Source organism: Hylobates moloch, unplaced genomic scaffold, assembly GCF_009828535.3.
Source record: "Hylobates moloch isolate HMO894 unplaced genomic scaffold, HMol_V3 SCAFFOLD_15, whole genome shotgun sequence".
NCBI classification, from domain to species: Eukaryota; Metazoa; Chordata; class Mammalia; order Primates; family Hylobatidae; genus Hylobates; species Hylobates moloch.
Genome location: NW_026652290.1, coordinates 17,033,705 through 17,051,665, shown reverse-complemented (window position 1 = coordinate 17,051,665; position 17,961 = coordinate 17,033,705). Strand labels below are relative to the sequence as shown.

At 48.6% G+C, this 17,961-nt stretch overlaps 2 protein-coding genes across 7 annotated transcripts in view; both read left to right on the top strand.

Annotated features, from left to right (window-relative positions):
- SLC39A11 (solute carrier family 39 member 11) overlaps positions 1–6,209 on the top strand; it is a 463,694-nt gene extending 457,485 nt beyond the window's left edge. For all 6 annotated transcript variants that reach the window (XM_032176498.2, XM_058428502.1, XM_032176499.2 and 3 more), the window contains 3 exons: positions 4,359–4,457; positions 4,666–4,824; positions 5,963–6,209. In XM_032176498.2, the coding sequence (XP_032032389.1) occupies positions 4,359–4,457; positions 4,666–4,824; positions 5,963–6,041 (337 nt within the window). In that variant the 3' untranslated portion in view covers positions 6,042–6,209. The remainder of the gene's footprint in view (positions 1–4,358; positions 4,458–4,665; positions 4,825–5,962) is intronic.
- Positions 6,210–16,568: 10,359 nt separating this feature from the next.
- Positions 16,569–17,475, top strand: LOC116483279 (phosducin-like protein 3). Its single transcript, XM_032753642.2, has one exon. It carries the CDS (start codon positions 16,729–16,731, stop codon positions 17,296–17,298), a length of 570 nt encoding a protein of 189 aa, XP_032609533.1. The 5' UTR covers positions 16,569–16,728; the 3' UTR covers positions 17,299–17,475.
- Positions 17,476–17,961: the final 486 nt, after the last annotated feature.

Below are 17,961 nucleotides of genomic sequence, written 5' to 3'. Positions count from 1 at the left end.
CCTGTCTCTACTAAAAATACAAAAAAAATTAGCAGGGCGTGAAAAAAAAAAAAAAAAAAAAAAAAAAAAAGAAAGAAAGAAAGAAGGAAAGAAAGAAGAAAGACAGACAGAAGGAAGGAAGAAAGAAAAAGAAAGAATGAAAGAAAGAAAGAAAGAGAAAGAAAAAGAAAGAATGAAAGAAAGAGAAAGAAAAAGAAAGAAAGAAAGAAGGAGAAAGAAAAGAAAAAACAAAACAAAAAAGGGTGCAGTGGCTCATACCTGTAATCCCAGCACTTTTCAAGGCTGAGGCAGGTGGATCATCTGAGGTCAGGAGTTTGAGACCAGCCTGGCCAACATTCTGAACCCCTGTCTCTACTAAAAATACAAAAAAAATTAGCGGGGCGTGGTGTGGTGGCGCATGCCTGTAATCCCAGCTACTTGGGAGGCTGAAGCAGGAGAATCACTTGAACCCCAGAGGTTGAGGCTGCAGTGAGCTGAGATTGTGCGAGTGCACTCCAGCCTGGATGACAGAGCGACACTCTATCTCAAAAAAAAAAAAGCGCGCAACAGAAGAGTCAAGCCCAGGCTCATCAGAATGCCCCCTACTCCCTTCCAGCAGCTCTCCTCTCCTCTGTACCCAGGGAAGCATCCAGCCTCCAGGCGTTTATTGGGGCCCAGGGGGGTCTGGAGGTGATAGGAGGAAGGATGCCAGCCCAGGAGAAGCAAGAGTCCACATCTCCTGGCAGTTTCTGTACAACCCAAACAGACCAAGCAGTGTACAGGAAGGCAGTATCTGAAATGCCTTCAAGTTGCACGGTGGTTCTCACCAAAATCTTACAAGTGATGTAAAAATCTCACAGAAGTGTCAGCAAGAGCAAATGAATGAGTGCCGATGGGAATTCAAGCACAGGTGAGCCATAAGCAAAACAGCCAAGCCAGGTCTGTTTGAAGCAGAGCTTTGCAGAGAAATGAGTTTTGGTTTCAGAGTGGAAAATCTTAGTCTCTCTTGGAAAGAGGACGCATGAGTTCTTGGAAAAGCTTTAAGTCCCTGTCTCTGTCATTTCACACTGCAACCTCAGTGATAACACTCACCCTCACCCCAGGACAGGCGTTGATTAGGTGCTTACTGCATGCTAGCTCCCGTGTGCTAAGGGCTTGAGAGGGACCATCCCAGGTAATCATATCAGCAACGCTGTGAAGTGAGGGTGGGTATTATTGTTCTTCAGATTCTACAGTTGGAGAAATGGAAACTAGCACAGCTAACAAAGCACAGACCTGGGATTTGGACAGAAGTCAGACTGCAAAGCCCAAACTTCACCTACCACATGCAGGGCCATGAGAACATAAGAAGAGAGAGGGTCTGCAATGCCCAGGGCCTGTGGGTTCATCTTGTCAGATCTTTCTGCAGCCACTGAACTGTCAGGGCAGGGGTCAGCAAACTGCAGCCCATGGGCCAAATCTGACCTCCCACTTGTTTGTGTAGATAAAGTTTTATTGGTACACAGCCACACTCAATGGTTTATATATTGTCCGTAGCCGCTTTTGCACCTGCAATGTCAGAGTTGAGTGGTTGCAAGAGTGGACTGCAAAACCTAAAATATTTACTATCTGGCCCGTGACAGAGAAAGTTTGCTGCCCCCTAGATCAAGGGATGAAGTTGGAGCGTGTCGGAACCCCTGCCTAAGGAGTCAAAGGAGAGCACAAACTTGGGTGATATAGACAGGGATTTGGGTAGACTCATGGGAAACGCTGAGTGATGCAGCTTTCGTGGACATGTCCTGGGCTGGTGTGGTGGGGTGTCTTCTTGTCTATCCACTCCACTTCATGAACAGTCCTGCCTGCAGGTGGGAGAGACAGGCTCAATGGCTCTGTCAGTCCCGAGAGACCATAATATTTCCTTAATTAAGGAACTGATCATTTTTCAGATGCCATCACTTTTCAGATGACCCCTGGGGAAGCTGCTTTGTCTCTCTTCACAGTTTCCCACCCCCCAGCCAGTCTAGGCCCCACAGCTCCTAAGTCAGCCCAGGGGTCCTTCCCCCCACCCCACCCAAGGGGGACCATCCCTGTCACGGGGTGCTGGCTATTCTCCATCACTTCTGTTACGTATCCATATCCCTGAATACCACCTGTTTTGCTACTCCTGTCCTGCATTGCTCCAGCTCTCCTCCAGAGCTCTCCAAATCAGATCTTGTATACAGTAAGCACCCTGGCTGCAGGCTCCTGATGCCTTCAGTAGTGGCCACAGGTGTCCTCGGCTCCCAGCCTGTGCTGGGAATTGGGATAGCAGGGAAGGGGCTCCTGGGAGGGAGGTGGGCTTGACTGCTTTCCTCATCCTCACCTCCTATGATGCCTGCTTAGGCCAGTGGCTCTCAACGCTGTTGCACACGGGGGGCAGATTTTAAGCTGATGGGTAGATGCTGAGGGGCTCATTGTAATCTTGTCAAAAAGGGATGGGCATTAATTATATGAACCACATGTGAGTGACAGGTGTGAGATTCTGTTAGGGCTGGACTTTTCCTAAGAGTCTACTTGACTGGCAGACTCGAGGTGGGGGCTACTTCTTCCTGAGGTATCTGGAACTACAAACCTCGATGAAACATGTGCAACAGTTGGGGAATAAAGGTAAAAAAAAAAAAACAAGGTAAAGGCCAAACCCTGAAGCAAAATGGAGGTCAGATGCTAAACTGGGGATTCGCCTTGGTGTTCCTTGTTAGAGGCTGGAACTTGGGCCTCAGCTGGATCAGGCCTGACGGGACCTTCAGGGTCACGAGTGTGTCCCAGTCCCGGGAGGCTGGGGCAGGTCATAGGCAGGGGGGCCCAGCTACGAGTCTACAACACTCCCTTGCAGCAATGGGTGGATTCCTATTGGCAGGAAGATGGATGGACATGAGCCAGTTGACCTGAAAGTCGGTGATGGTGGAGTTTCCCTTCTCTATCTAATCTACCCACAACTCCCTTGGGCCACACACCAGCATTGCTTGCCGAGCGGCACCCTCTTCTCACGCCCTTTAGATTGTTGTTGATCAGATGGCCCTTCATGGAGGGGCTGCTTCTTGGACCTGTCTGACCAAGGTAGAGTCTCATGTGCAAAAGGGCCTTCCTAAGGCACTCGGACTGGCCCCATTTCCCTCCTCTGCTTCCCTCATGCCTCTGCTTCCTGTGCAAGTTGAATTTTGGCTGATTTGCTGTAGTTTGCAGCATCCACAATGAGGGTTCTTCAAGTACATGCCTGTGTTGTCTCCACGGCTAAATACTAAGCCCCCTGAGGCCAGGCATGCGGTCACAGATTGCATTTGTACGCATCCCATTTTGCTTCTCCCTCCTGTCACACTCCAATGCCTGGTTTGTGCAGAAAGCAGGTTCTCAAAGACAGGCATCTATCGGCACAGCCCGTCACTGTCCTGCAGAGGCAGGAGGTGAGAGGATCGCTGAGCACCACTGGGGCCCAAAGAAATGCAGCGATGATGCCAGACCTGCAGAGCCCACGGAGAAGCTGAGCCCAGAGTCAGATGTGTGGCACCATCAGCGTCTGCAGCTGCACTTCCTTGTCCCATTTCTGAAGTTGCCTCTGAATAAAATGTGATATACCCATTTCCGTGCTGTAACGGAATAGAAACCAAAATGCACTGAGCAGCTCTCTATGCTAGCATGTGATAGGCATTATTGGGTCACTGGGTCACTCAGCAATCCTTTATGGTAGATATTGTTGTCCCCAAATTGTATATAAGAAACGGAGGTGTAGGCTGGGTGCCGTGGCTCACGCCCATAATCCCAGCACTTTGGGAGGCCAAGGCAGGCAGATCACTTGAGGTCAGGAGTTCGAGACCAGCCTGGCCAACATGGTAAAACCCCATCTCTACTAAAAATACAAAAATTAGCTGGAAATCACTTGAACTCGGGGGGTGGAGGTTGCAGTGAGCTGAGATCATGCCACTGCACTCCAGCCTGGAGTCTCCAGAGTGAGACTCCATCTCTAAATAAATAAATAAATAAATAAATAAATAAATAAATAAATAAATACACAGAGGTGTAGAAAGTAAAATGAAAAGTGCAAAGTTATACAGCCACGTGGCAGAACTCAGGGCACCCTGAGAGCCAGCCAGTGTGTTCTGTGCTGTGGCAAAGCACTGTAAGGACAGAGCCTGCCCAGGACCCAGGACAGCATGACGGGTAGAGGGCTCACGTCACTCCCTCCTGCGGCCCCTGCTCTTTACCTACACACACATCCTGACCTTTCTCCTTCCTCTCCTACTGCAGGTCACAGGTCTCCTCCTGGCTTCGTAGTACCCAAGGAGGTCTGGGCCTCGGCCAGGGACTCCCATTGTGTGGGCACCTGTTCCAGACAGCAGCCTTCATGTGCTTTCTTGGTTTTTCAGGAATTTGGCCATTGGAATCGGGATCCAGAATTTCCCCGAGGGCCTGGCTGTCAGCCTTCCCTTGCGAGGGGCAGGCTTCTCCACCTGGAGAGCTTTCTGGTGAGTGCTGCCTGAGGGCAAGGCCATGTCACAGCCTCCTCCATGTGGGCTTCTTTCAACAAAACAATGATGTGCTTTTGCACTGCCGTGCTCAGATATGATGTAGAATGGCATGCATCCATGTGCTAGGGTTGAGCCAACAGTCTGGGCACGTGGAGTGTCTGCTTGCCTCCCCCTGCAGTGGTAAATGTCTCTGTTCTCTCCTTAGGTATGGGCAGCTGAGTGGCATGGTGGAGCCCCTGGCTGGGGTCTTTGGTGCCTTTGCCGTGGTGCTGGCTGAGCCCATCCTGCCCTACGCTCTGGCCTTTGCTGCCGGTGCCATGGTCTACGTGGTCATGGATGACATCATCCCCGAAGCCCAGATCAGGTTGGAGAACCTTCCCTCCCTGTCTGTCCCTGTCCCACTCCCAGCTGGGACCCCAGCCTTGGGATATGCTCTTTCTTCATTTGCCTTTCCTTTCCTTATTCCCTCCCCTTTCTGCCCCTTCCCAAGATCATCCCCACTCCTTCCTCAACTGTGCTCTCTGAAACTAAAAGAAAAGAAGCAAAGGGCATGTGGGTCAAGAAATGAGGTGACACCAGGCAGTGGCATACACACCTGCCCCCTGTCCCTTGATGCAGTGGACTGTCATTTTTGTATATTCTCTCTCATCCTGTCTCTCGATTCTCTGGGGCTGGAATGAGGGGAGAGGTGAGCTCTAAAATGTCATTCAAGATGATACATACATGTCTTCCTTGGCTAGCTATAGGCCAGGTGTCAGAAGGTAGGAGTAAGGGTTTGCTTTGTTCCATTTTGTTGTTGTTTTGTTTTGTTTTTCTTTCTTTTTCTTTCTTTCTTTTTTTTTTTTTTTTTTTTATATGGCAGGGTCTTGCTCTGTCACACAGGCTGGAGTGCAGTGGTGTGATCTCGGCTCACTGCAACCTCCGCCTCCCAGGTTCAAGTGATTCTCATGCCTCAGCCTCCCAAGTAGCTGGGACTACAGGCAACCACCACCACGCCAAGCTAATTTTTGTATTTTTAGTAGAGACAGGGTTTCGCCATGTTAGCCAGGCTGGTCTCAAACTCCTGACCTCAGGTGATCTGTCTGCCTCGGCCTCTCAAAGTGCTGGGATTACAGGCTTGAGCTACCACTCCCAGCCTATTTTGGTTTTTATAGAAGAATAATGTTGAGGCTAGTTTACAAGGCCAGATTAAATAATATCTTTAAGAAATAATCACTCCTCTTTATTACTCACATGTGGACCTCAGAACCATCACTTGGGCAAGTGACTTCTCTTTGCCTCAGTTTCCCCACCAGTAAAATGAGGATAATTATGATACTGACCTTGTGGGGTTCCATGAGTTCATTAGTTTGCCTGGCACATAGTAAGCCCCAGTAAATATTACCATTATTAATGGTAGTGTGCTTTCTCTTGGAATTGGACATTGCAGAGGATGCCTTCACCCTAGCCGTGGCCTCAGGGAGCATTAAGTTCTTACTTTTCTCCCTGTCCTTCTCTTCCAGTGGTAATGGGAAACTGGCATCCTGGGCCTCCATCCTGGGATTTGTAGTGATGATGTCACTGGACGTCGGCCTGGGCTAGGGCTGAGATGCTTCGGACCCCAGGAAAGGCCATACGAGGAAACAGCAGTGGTTGGCTTCTATGGGACAACAAGCTTCTTTCTTCACATTAAAACTTTTTTTCCTTCCTCTCTTCTTCATCTCATTATCCTGATTGACTCTGATTATAATAGAACCATTTTTACTTTGCTTTGAGGGAGATTTTTGATTTAATGGGGAATTTTAAGGTGTCATGGAAATACAGATTCTTTGTTTTGGCCACTGAATGGACTCCCTCTTCAGTGGGATTATCAAGGAACTTCAGATCAGGGAAATCTCCACTTTGGGACCTTCTATCTTCCGCCCAACTCCTCAAGGTCACCTATAGAAGCGAGCTACCAAGAGACGTCTCCTAAGCATTTTGGTGGCCTAGTGACTCAGGGCAGAGTGGCCAGCACACCTCTCATCCGCCCCTCCTGCTCCATCACTGCTGAGCCTCTCCCCATCTAGAATGTTGGAACTGGAGCATCATAAAGATAGCAAGCTACCTTCCAAGGCCGAGCCAGCCCAGAGAGGAGCTTGCCTTCCTTTACCTCCTCCTAAGCTGATACTACATGGGAGGGGGACACAGACAAAGGGAAGGAAATTGGCTAGTCTGGCTTTTTTTTTTTTTTAAGGCAACGATTGACATTATTGAAGGAAAGGGGATGAGGACAACTGTGAACTCACAGTGAGCCCTGTGGAAAGAAGAGACAGACAGAGTGTGGGTTTGATCGGAGGCCTCTGCTGTCAGTGGATTCCAGGAGCAAGGCCATTTCTCGCGCTTTCCAAATTTCTTAGGCATTTATTTTGATAAGTTTATAGCCATCATGTTTCTAAGAGACTTGGAGACACCGGCAAACTGCTAGAACTCAAACTCTTCCATTACTCAGAGAAGGAGCCATTTCAGTTAACTCAAGTGAATGAAAGACTTTTGGAATCTGCAGTGGGTCCTTCCCTGTCGACCATTTGATAACTTGTAATCTGACCAAAAGCTCTTGAGCTGCAACAGACCTTGCCAGAGGGCTCAGGATGGGAAAGGAAGAAGGGGATAGGAAAAGAAGAGGTAATTTTACATTTCCCCTTTAAAGTAAATTTTAGGCAACTCATCATTCCGAAATGTCCCTATAAAGAATGAGTCAAACTAGACCAGAAGCCAGCCTACTCCTTCTTACATAGCTTCTCCAACAGGGGTAGCAATGACTTGTCCACTTCAAACACAGATAAGGCCTGCCATCCTCATTGGTTAAAGGCACACGTGAGACTTTGAGTGGGCTCTGCTGAGAAGGAAGACAGCCCAGGAGCCAGGTATGCAGGCATTGCATTGTCAGTGTCTGCTGTCAGAGTTTACACATTCAATTGCTTCCAAGGGTGAATCTCCTGCTCTGTGAATGCTATCAGACCCCAAAGGCCGACCTTGGGCTGGGTCTGTGTATGTTCTTCCGAAGCACTGATGATCAAAATTGAAGACACATTCAGAGGTTTGCTTGGTTGAGATTAACTGGTGTGGTGGTTGGTGTATGTATGTTTTATTTTTATGTCTTTGTATGTAGTTCTACATAATGCACATTGTGCTTTCTGATGGACAAGACCTCATAACTGTGATTAATATCAATAAAGGGGATGTTGTGGATGACCTGTGTTACGTTCAGTACTTCTCATGCAAGGATGATCATAAAAGAGCTAACTAAAGTTGGAACTAACACCTCCCTGAGCCAACACTAGGAGAGGCAAAGGAAAGAGCTCAGATGGGAAGGGCTAGTCAGATTCTTGGTTGCAGCAACAGCATCCAACAGCAGCTTACTTAAACAGGAAAGGAAATGAGTGGAAACCTATTAGGGAACTCACAGGCTCTTTCAGAGAATCGGCCTTGAAAATGGGTTGGATCCAAGAAAGCCAGAGGTCTGGGGCCATGACCCAATCACACCTGGAGAACAGCTTGGTTTAGATGCCATGGTCCCCAGAGCTGGTCCCTAGATCCTGGACACCACTAATGACACTGCTGTACCTTGATGCCACCACCACTGCCGTCACAAGAACAAACTCTACACTGAGCTGGATTCTTGGTGTCCTGACTCCACATTTGAAGTTCTAGATCAGAACATCCAGCTGCCAGAGCTTAGATCCTGTGCCCATGAAATAGCTGATCTTGCCCCTTCCTGAGACTCACATAATAGTGGATTTTCCAAATTTGGGAATGAGTTCATATGGTGCAGAGTCAAAATAGAAAAAAAGGGTTTATTAAGTTCATTACAGCCTTACTCTTTTGCTGTTCAATATCAACATATACTCTAATTCCTCTAGTTTTACTTAAAGAAAAAACTCTTGCTTAAAATATGTAGCTATTCCTCGTACAATCAAAACTGCTTTCATCCCCTTTCCAACGGGGTTACACCAATGTCTTTCAACTCCTGTACTCAGGGTCTCTGAGTAATGGATACCCCTCCTCCATGGGATAATAAGCCTATCTCATTATTCTGTATCTTTGAGCTGAAGTGTAAAGTTAACCATAACCGTGCATTCCATGTACAATAAAATGAATAAAGGGAGAGGAAAGAGAGGCAATGAGTTAAAATATTTCAGGATACACACAACACAGGAAGTATAATAAGAGGCTACAGCACCCATTTCCTGCCCTAGAGAAGAAACCCTGGATGATGTTTAGGTTTCCCGCTTCCAGATTCCATTCCAAGTCCATGCTGTCTTCAGCCAGTACCTTAGATGAGGGGGGTGTGACCTGCTAGCTGTGACCCTATTTCTCCTTCCTAAGGGCACAGAGACCAAGGTGGCCCTGCCCATATACATGATGGTAACAGTCTTCCTTTAACTCCCACCCCTGGAGGAGGAGGAGGAGGCAGTTCCTGAGAGAACCACTTGAGTTTCATTCATAGCCTCCACCCTGGCCTGTCCCGCATGGTATAGCAGCATTTTCCCAGGACTAGTCACTGCAGCCAGCCTTGTCAACCCACTTTTTTGACCTAATGGCATGTGAAATTCCAGGTGGCCAGCCCACATGTCCAGACTATTGCTATATCACTCTTTTTCTGTTCAACATCTATATTCACTCTAATTCCCCAAATTTCACCTTTTTAAAAAATGTCTATTTAATGGAACTGTCACTCATACAAACACTTTATATGCCCTTTCCAAAGGGAGCCACCCCAGTGGCCAGCTGCCTCAATGGTGCAACCTTCCTTTCCTGGGAATAAAATCGCTAATCAGTGGAAGAAAAAGTTGAAGAAAGTGAGAGTCATTAAGTAAGATGGAAGTTGCACCGTGCCTACTTCCCCTTCCTCCAGACCTGTTTAGTCTGGCTGTGGGAGAAACAGCACCACGTGATGTTCCCTAGTTCAGAACAAACAAGCACCTTAAAGGACGATATTTCAATCTCCTTAGGTATGATCGTCTCTCAGTCCTGAAATGAAATCTTCCATAAATCACGTCACAGCTGAATACAGATGACTGCTTCTGGGTGACAGGATCCATTGACAAGGGTATCACCCATTGCTTTCCCTCTTTCATTGTAAAGTGAATTCTGTGGTCAGAAGCAATTTTGTAGAGCATGCCATGATGATCTACAGGCAGAGGGGTCAATTCCAAAGTCAGACATGAGCCTGTTTCCGTGAGAAGAAATCACTGCCCTTTCTATAACAGAAGAGGTCCAAAGTCATCAGTCTGTAACTAAGTAGTCCATGGTGTCCCTGGAGTCTGGTCAGTTGTGGCATTCAGGGGTGGTCACTGATGACTCTGTGCACCCAGGGGCCGGGTCTGCATTGATAATGGAAAGCCTAAGTGATTGAATCCATCACAGTTCCTGTGTTGCCAGCACAGACTCTTCTGCTTATGAATCAGTTGAAGCAATGATGTGCCTGGAGAAAGAAATCATCACACATAAGCAGATGGCCTGGTTCAATTAATTATTATTAGCTTTTGCTATAGTGGGTATTTTGGATGATGTTTTACTCAAGAAACAAACATTTTCAAATTTGGCCCATTCTGAGAAGTGAAGCCATGTATGTCTTCCCACACCTCTCCTCTGTCATTAAACCTCCAGTCATTTTTCTTTCAAGTTTGTGACCTGTTGAACAGAACCCCCATCTACACCGCTCAGAAGTGCGTGTAGCTTCTTGCATCAAATTTTCTTTGCTTCCAAGCAAAGTGGACACAGAGTTACATGCTTCAAATTCTCCTCCCCAGGAGGTTCTCCCTCTCACCTGCCATCCTCACTGAACTATAACATCACAGTCACCTATTTAGAAGGTAGGGCCAGGTGCAGTGGCTCACGCCTATAATCCCAGCACTTAGGGAGGCCAAAGTGGGTGGATCACGAGGTCAGAAGATAAAGACCATCCTGGCTAACACGGTGAAACCCCATCTCAACCAAAAATACAAAAAATTAGCTGGGCATGGTGGCACCCACCTGTAGTCCCAGCTACTCGGGAGGCTGAGGCAGAACTGCTGGAACCCGGGAGGCAGAGGTTGCAGGGAGCTGAGATCAAGCCACTGAACTACAGCCTGGGCTACAGAACGAGACTTCGTCTCCAAAACAAAAACAAAAACAAAAACAGGTAGGCGAGCATATGGTGTGAAGCTATCTGTAAATGAGGATCAGTGGTTTTTCCTCTCTTAGTCACTAGCTCTTGGGAAACTCCCTTGAGGCCGGTATTAGACTGATGAAAGGGTCGGGGTAGGCACACAGGGAATGATCTACCTATGCATATAATGCACTTGTGCCTTCAGTACCTGGTTAGGAGCTAGTCCCACATAAGCCATTTCCAGTTGGTAATGGGATTTTATGAGTGTGTCAGATGACGCAGTACATGATGGACAGCTTGGGTTGCAAATGACATGTAATACATTAGGGATAATCACTTGGTGTCCAGTGGTCAGTCCAGCTCAGAAGTCACTCCCAGCTTCTCATGCCAGCACAGTCAATCCAGAATCTCTGCAATGTATGTCAACAACATCAGACCAATGTAAAATGATATCCTTCCACCCATTTATTAAGCACCCTTAGTTAGGAAAATTCCAAAATCATGTTGGTTTCTAATCCTTATCCTTGCTGGTTTGAGCTTGCCATTGTCCTTCTTTCTGAAGTGCTGGGATCTAACTGTCCATTCTGGAGACAGTCAAGGGTAATGCATGAGAACTGGCTTGCTCTTGCAGTGAGGCTGCAAAGGAGGGAAAGAAATGGTAGTGTCGTTACGAAGTGCATCAGAAGACTGGAGAAGAGGGTTTCCGCTGATAAAGGAGGCTCTTTGAGGATTGGGTGATTCAGAGAACTTCAGGTTTTCCAAATCCTCTCATTTGTCTCCATTTGGATTCTCTGGGTCTTATCCCTTCCTGATCAATGCTCTAAATTTCTTTAGCAAGGCCATGATTTTACCAGTGTAGGACTTTGACCAGTCCTGTGAATCAAATTTTACCTTTGGTTTTCCCTTTTTGTTGTTGTTTTTTCTTTTTGAGACAGAGTCTCGCTGTGTCACCCAGGCTGGAGTGCAGTGGCACAATCTCAGCTCACTGCAACCTCCGCCTCCTGGGTTCAAGCAATTCTTGCACCTCAGCCTCTGGAGTAGCTGGGGCTACAGGCATGCGCTACCATGCCCGGCTAATTTTTGTATTTTTAGTAGAGACGGGCTTTCACCATGTTGGCCAGGCTGGTCTCAAACTCCTGACCTCAAGTGATCTGCCTGCCTCTGCCTACCAAAGTGCTAGAATTACAGGCGTGAGCCACAGCACCCGGCCGTTCTCTTTTCTCAGTTGTATGGACTCAAGAGGGAAGAGGGTTTTTCAGAACTGTCATAGGAAGCCCTTGGCTTGGTTTAAGTCTCTTCCTTCAGCTGGTAACTTCAGGACTTGAGCTTGCCAGTGTCTTTTTTTAAGCTGTGTGGCATGGCTTAACAGGACTGCCTGGCCGGCGCATCTGTAATCCCAGCACTTTGGGAGGCCGAGGCGGGCGGATCACGACATCAGGAGATCGAGACCATCCTGGCCAACATGGTGAAACCCCGTCTCTACTAAAAATACAAAAATTAGCTGGCATGGTGGCGTGCACCTGTAATCCCAGCTACTCGGGAGGCTGAGGCAGGAGAATCACTTGAACCCGGGAGGTGGAAGTTGCAGTGAGCCAAGATCATGCCACTGTACTCCAGCCTGGCGACAGAGTGAGACTCTGTCACAAAAAAACCAGGACTGCCTATTGGGCCTCATATCCTCGACTGTTTGATGGCAGAAACAACTCATTGGCTACAGGCTTTGCTTTGAACGGACCCTTCTTCCAGGTGACTGGTATGATGAGAATTAGAGAGGTCGGGGCAGGTGTCAGCGTCTGGATCTTCTCTGGGATCCCAGCAGAAGACATTTTCGTCCTGCTGTGCTGAAGACGGGACCGGAAGGCCATTGCTCAGGTATTCACTCTAGCAGACAGGGGGCTTTACGCTCTCACCACTTCCTTGAATCCCCCGTGAGGTAGATATTAGTATCCTGACTTTACCTGTGAGGACAGGAATGCAGTGGCAGGGTGGGTTCTCGCTGTGCGTGGAGGCAGCAGGACGCAGAAATCGACCTCCCCAGCGCGCCTCGCCCTCAGCTTTCAGTTTCGTGGCCCAACGCCCTGCACTGCACTCCTCTCCTCGGATAATTGGTAGTTGAATCTGTGCAAGTTGGAAGCAAATGAGAGCCCAGCGGCTGTTCTTTCCCATTCCTTTAGATTGAGGCAAAGGGACAAATCTGCGATGCGAATTATACAGCTCCAGGAATGTTTATCAGCGCACCCCACGCCCCGCCCTGCATGAGGGTCTTTCTAAGCCACAGGCGTCCCTTCCCAGGTCGCGTCCCTTCCCTTCTGCGAATGCCCTCGGCTCACCCAGCAGGCAGGTGTGATCCGGCTCCGCGCTGGGGCCAGGTGAGGCCGGGCTGCCTGCCCCGGTGCACGTTCCCGGGGCGCGGCGCCCAGTCGGCAGGGCCCGCGGGCTGGGCCTCCCCGGGGCGCCGGGCGTGGCGCCGAGGGCAGGTCCCCGGGCTGCCCTGCAGGGCGGACGGCCGGCGGCCGGCGGCTGTTTACCTGCGCAGGGCGGGGGCGAGACTCGTGGAGGTGCCGGGGCTTTGCACGCAAGGGGCGATGCGCCCCGGAGGGGGGAGGGAGGCAAGGGGCGACCACTGTTACCTCGCTTGGAGATACCGAGGCCGGTCGGACTCCCCGCTGGCTGAATGTGGGTAGGCTGCCCCCAGTTTGTCCCTTCCCAGGGTGGATCCAGATTTGGGGGCCGGAAGTGTACCAACGTGGGGAGCGCCCTTTGGGAAAAATAATACAGAAGTCCCAATACAAACGTAGGCGCAGGGCTTTTTTGGAAGAGGGCCTGTGAGTGAGGGTCCCCGAAGCCCAGGCTTCCTTGGCTTTTAGGTAACCTCACCTCTGAATCAGGGCAGGGAGGCCTGAGGTGCTCGGGGGTTTAGAGGCTTCCCAGACACTGCAGGAACCCCATTTAGTTAATTCACTTTTCCTTCATCTTCCACACACCCCAGCCCAGCACCTGGGAGAAGGGGTGGCGGTGTGTTCAGAGGCAGGAGGAACCCAGCCCACAATTGTGCTTCTCTCTCCTGCCCTGGAAAGAACTAAACCCGTCTTCCTCCTCCTTCCAGTAGAATGCAGAAGGCTGGGCCTGGCCATCCAGGGCTGAGCAAAACAGAAACCCTGAACCTGCCTCTGGATTCTCTCCCGCTCTCTGACCTTCTAGCTCTCAATCTCGTGAAAGTGCCTGGACTCTGCCAGTGGCTTAAAAGGGAAAGGGTCCTGGGGAGCCACCATCTGTCCCCAGAGACTGTCACTGAGACCTCAGAGGTCCCCGATGGGGCTTCTGATGGAGCTGCTCAGACCCCGGACCTTCGAGAATCCTCAGGGTAGGAGGCTACTGCCCTCTGCCCCAAGACAGGGAAGATGTGTGTGAGTGGAAGAGCTGGAAGTGTCAGAGGCATGTGAACCAGAACAACTCTATCTTAAATAGGAGCTGGGTAAAATGAGGCTGAAACTTACTGGACTGCATATCCAGACAGTTAAGGCATTCTAAGTCACAGGATGAGATAGGACGTCAGCACAAAATATAGGTCATAAAGACCTTGCTGATAAAACAGTTTGCAGTAAAGGAGCTGGCCAAAACCCACCAAAACTAAAATGGTCACGAGAGTGACCTCTGGTCATCCTCACTGCTACACTCCCACCAGCGCCATGACAGTTTACAAATGCCGCGGCAATGTCAGGAAGTTACCCTATATGGTCTAGAAAGGGGAGGCATGAATAATCCACCCCTTGTTTAGTATATCTTCAAGAAATAACCATAAAAATAGGCAACCAGCAGCCCTTGGGGCTGCTCTGTCTACGGAGTAGCCATTCTTTTATTCCTTTACTTTCTTAGTAAACTTGCTTTCACTTTGCACTTTGGACTCGCCTTGAATTCTTTCTTGAGCGAGATCCAAGAACCCTCTCTTGGGGACTGGATCAGGACCCTTTTCCTGTTACAGAAGAGCAATTGGTTTGTGTGGCCCAAGGAGAGATGTGTGATCCTTTGCAGAGGGTGAACCTATGGACCTGTATCCCAGCATCCCCACAGCCCGTGGTCCTCCCCCAAATTAAAAGATCAGTTTGGAAATCATGCGGGGTCTTTTCTGATATAGTCTCCACTCTCTGGTGCACTATGAGCCACAGTGATACATTTCTCATTGGCCTCCCTCCTCCTGGCAGGGAACGAGCAGATCCAGCCTGTTTGGACACGGTGAGGACCCAGCTGTGGGGTTTAAGGCCAAGCTAGCATCTCCCTTCACTGATTACAAGAGCCACCGTTACAGGTGAGTCTTTGTTCTTAAAGCTCCCAAGATGGTGGCGAGCCACTCCCATGATGAGGCGGGCAGATCCCGAGATGGCGGCAAGCCTTTGGTTCTCTGACCTGAGGTTCTTGTCCTCACCAATTCCAAGGAATGGAACCTTGGGCCATGCGGTGAGTGTTATAGCTCTATTAGAAGCCATGAGTCATGGAAGAGAACCGTGGAACCCAGTGACTAGTGTTCAGCTCGATTAGGACGAACCTGGACACTTAGCCACACAGGAACAATGGTGAGCCTCTAGCCCGAACGGGAGCGGCAATGGGCGCCTCACTGGATCAGGAGCACAGCGGACACCCTGCTGGATCCGGAGGGGTGGAAGTCAGCAGTGGGTCTGCGACAGTGGCAAACAGCAGTGGTGGATGGCGAGTGAAAGCTCAACTCGAGCCGTAACAAACACAGACCAGAAGAGTGTGCAGTTGCAAGATTTAATAGCATGAAAACAGAGCTCCCATACAAGGGAGGGGACCCAAAGGGGGTTGCCGCTCCCTGCTCGAATGCCTGGGTTTATATCCCTATCATTGTCCCTCCGCCTGTGCTCTCAGGCAATATATGATTTGACTATTTCTTTACCTCCTGGTTTTAGCCTAATTTGTATTTTAGTGAGCCCTCTTTACTACCTGATTGGTCGGGTGTGAGCTGAGTTACAAGCCCCATGTTTAAAGGTGGGTGCGGTCACCTTCCCCAGCTAGGCTTAGGAATTCTTAGTCAGCCTAGGAAGTCCAGCCAGTCCTGTCTCTCACCATGACCTCCAAGAAGCCCAGGATGCATCAGGGAAAAGTGGAAACATGGGGCAAGCCTGGGGAGCATGCAAAGAGGGGAGGCTCTTAGCCAAAGTTTGGGTTCCACTTTGTAGTTGTGCAGGAAGGAGGTCAGAGGTGTACCCTTTCTCTGACCTTTGCCTTTTAGGGTCGGGTTCAATGTGCACTTGGGTTTGCAGACTGTGTTGGTCACCACCATGCCCTGGAGTGTGTCCAGTGGAAAACAACAGTGATCTGATTTAAGATTAGCAAAATTTAAACCTTTTCAAAGTTTGTCTTCAGCTAGAACCAGCTCCCTTTCTGCTGTTTCAGTGACAATGCTTACTGAACTTATTATGTGAAATTATAGAAATGTAAATTTTTGGCCAGCAGTGGTGGCTCACGCCTATAATCCCAGCACTTTGGAAGGCCAAGGTGGGTGGATCTCATGAGGTCAAGAGTTCCTGATCAGCCTGGCCAACGTGGTGAAACCCCATCTCTACTAAAAACACAAAAAATCAGCCGGGTGTGGTGTTGTGTACCTGTAGTCCCAGCTACTTGGGAGGCTAGGATGGGAGGCAGGAGAATTGCTTGAACCCAGGAGGCAGAGGTTGCAGTGAGCCAAGATTACACCAGAGTACCCCAGCCTGGGCAACACAGTGAGACTCTGGCTCAAAAAATAAAAATAAAAAATGTAATTTTTTTCAGTTCCTAACAAGCCTGTAACACAGGTTAAAAAACAAAGGACTGCTCTTGAATAGATGATGTATGAGTCTGTACATTTCTTCCATGTGAACATTTATCATATTTGGTAAGTTGGTGGGAGATGGTCGGTGTATTCATTTTCTATTTGTGTGTGACAAACTACCATGAATTTAGCAGATTAAAACAACACATGTGGGCTTGAGCAACTGAACCGGAAACAAGATGCAGGACCCCAACGCAGACACTGAGTGGAATGACATCTTACGCAAAAAGGGTATCTTACCCTCCAAGGAAAGTCTGAAAGAATTGGAAGAGGAGGCAGAAGAGGAGCAGCACATCCTCCAGTAGTCAGTGGTGAAAACATATGAAGATATGACTTTGGAAGAGCTGGAGGATCATGAAGACGAGTTTAACGAGGAGGATGAACGTGCTATTGAAATGTACAGACGGCAGAGACTGGCTGAGTGGAAAGCAACTAAACTGAAGAATAAATTTGGAGAAGTTTCGGAGATCTCAGGGAAGGATTATGTTCAAGAAGTTACCAAAGCTGGCGAGGGCTTGTGGGTCATCTTGCACCTTTACAAGCAAGGAATTCCCCTCTGTGCCCTGATAAATCAGCACCTCAGTGGACTTGCCAGGAAGTTTCCTGATGTCAAATTTATCAAAGCCATTTCAACAACCTGCATACCCAATTATCCTGATAGGAATCTGCCCACGATATTTGTTTACCTGGAAGGAGATATCAAGGCTCAGTTTATTGGTCCTCTGGTGTTTGGCGGCATGAACCTGACAAGAGATGAGTTGGAATGGAAACTGTCTGAATCTGGAGCGATTATGACGGACCTGGAGGAAAACCCTAAGAAGCTGATTGAAGACGTGTTGCTGTCCTCAGTTCGGTGCTCTGTCCTCATGAGGAGGGACAGCGATTCCGAGGGTGACTGAGGCTACAGCTGCTATCACATGCCGAACTTTCTTGTGACAAATTGTCTGGATTTTTTAAAAAAGGAAAAAGCAAGAATGAATCCTTGTGGTTTTTAGTTTTGTATAAATTATGTTTCAAATCTTTACATTTTGGAAATAATCATTGCTGGAGATTCTGTTAAATATTTTGGAACTCTTTTTTTTTAATTATAGTATTTCCTCTAAAAAAATTAAAACCAGCCATTTGTATGGCAAAAAACAAACAAACAAAAAAACCACGTGATTATTTCAGTTTCTCTCGGTTAGAAATCTGGACACAGTTTTAACTGGGCGTCTGTTCAGGGTCTCAAAAGCTGCAGTCAAGGTGTTGGCCTGACTATAGTCTCCTCCAGGGGCTCAAGTGGGGAGGAATCTGCTCCCAAACTCACTCCCATTGCTGGCAGTGTTCAGTTCTGGCAGGTATGGGTCTAGGGACCCTGCTTCTTTTTGGCTGTGAGCTGGAGGCTTCCTTCAGCTCCTAGGGACAGGGGATTTTCCCAGCATGGCTGCTTACTGATCAAACCAGCAAGGAGAGCCCCTCGACTGAGTCAGCTAGCAAGTGAGGGTCTTATGTAATATAGCATAAGCATGGGCATGACATCCCGTCACCTCTGCCATAGCCTATTGGCTTATAAACCCAGGTGG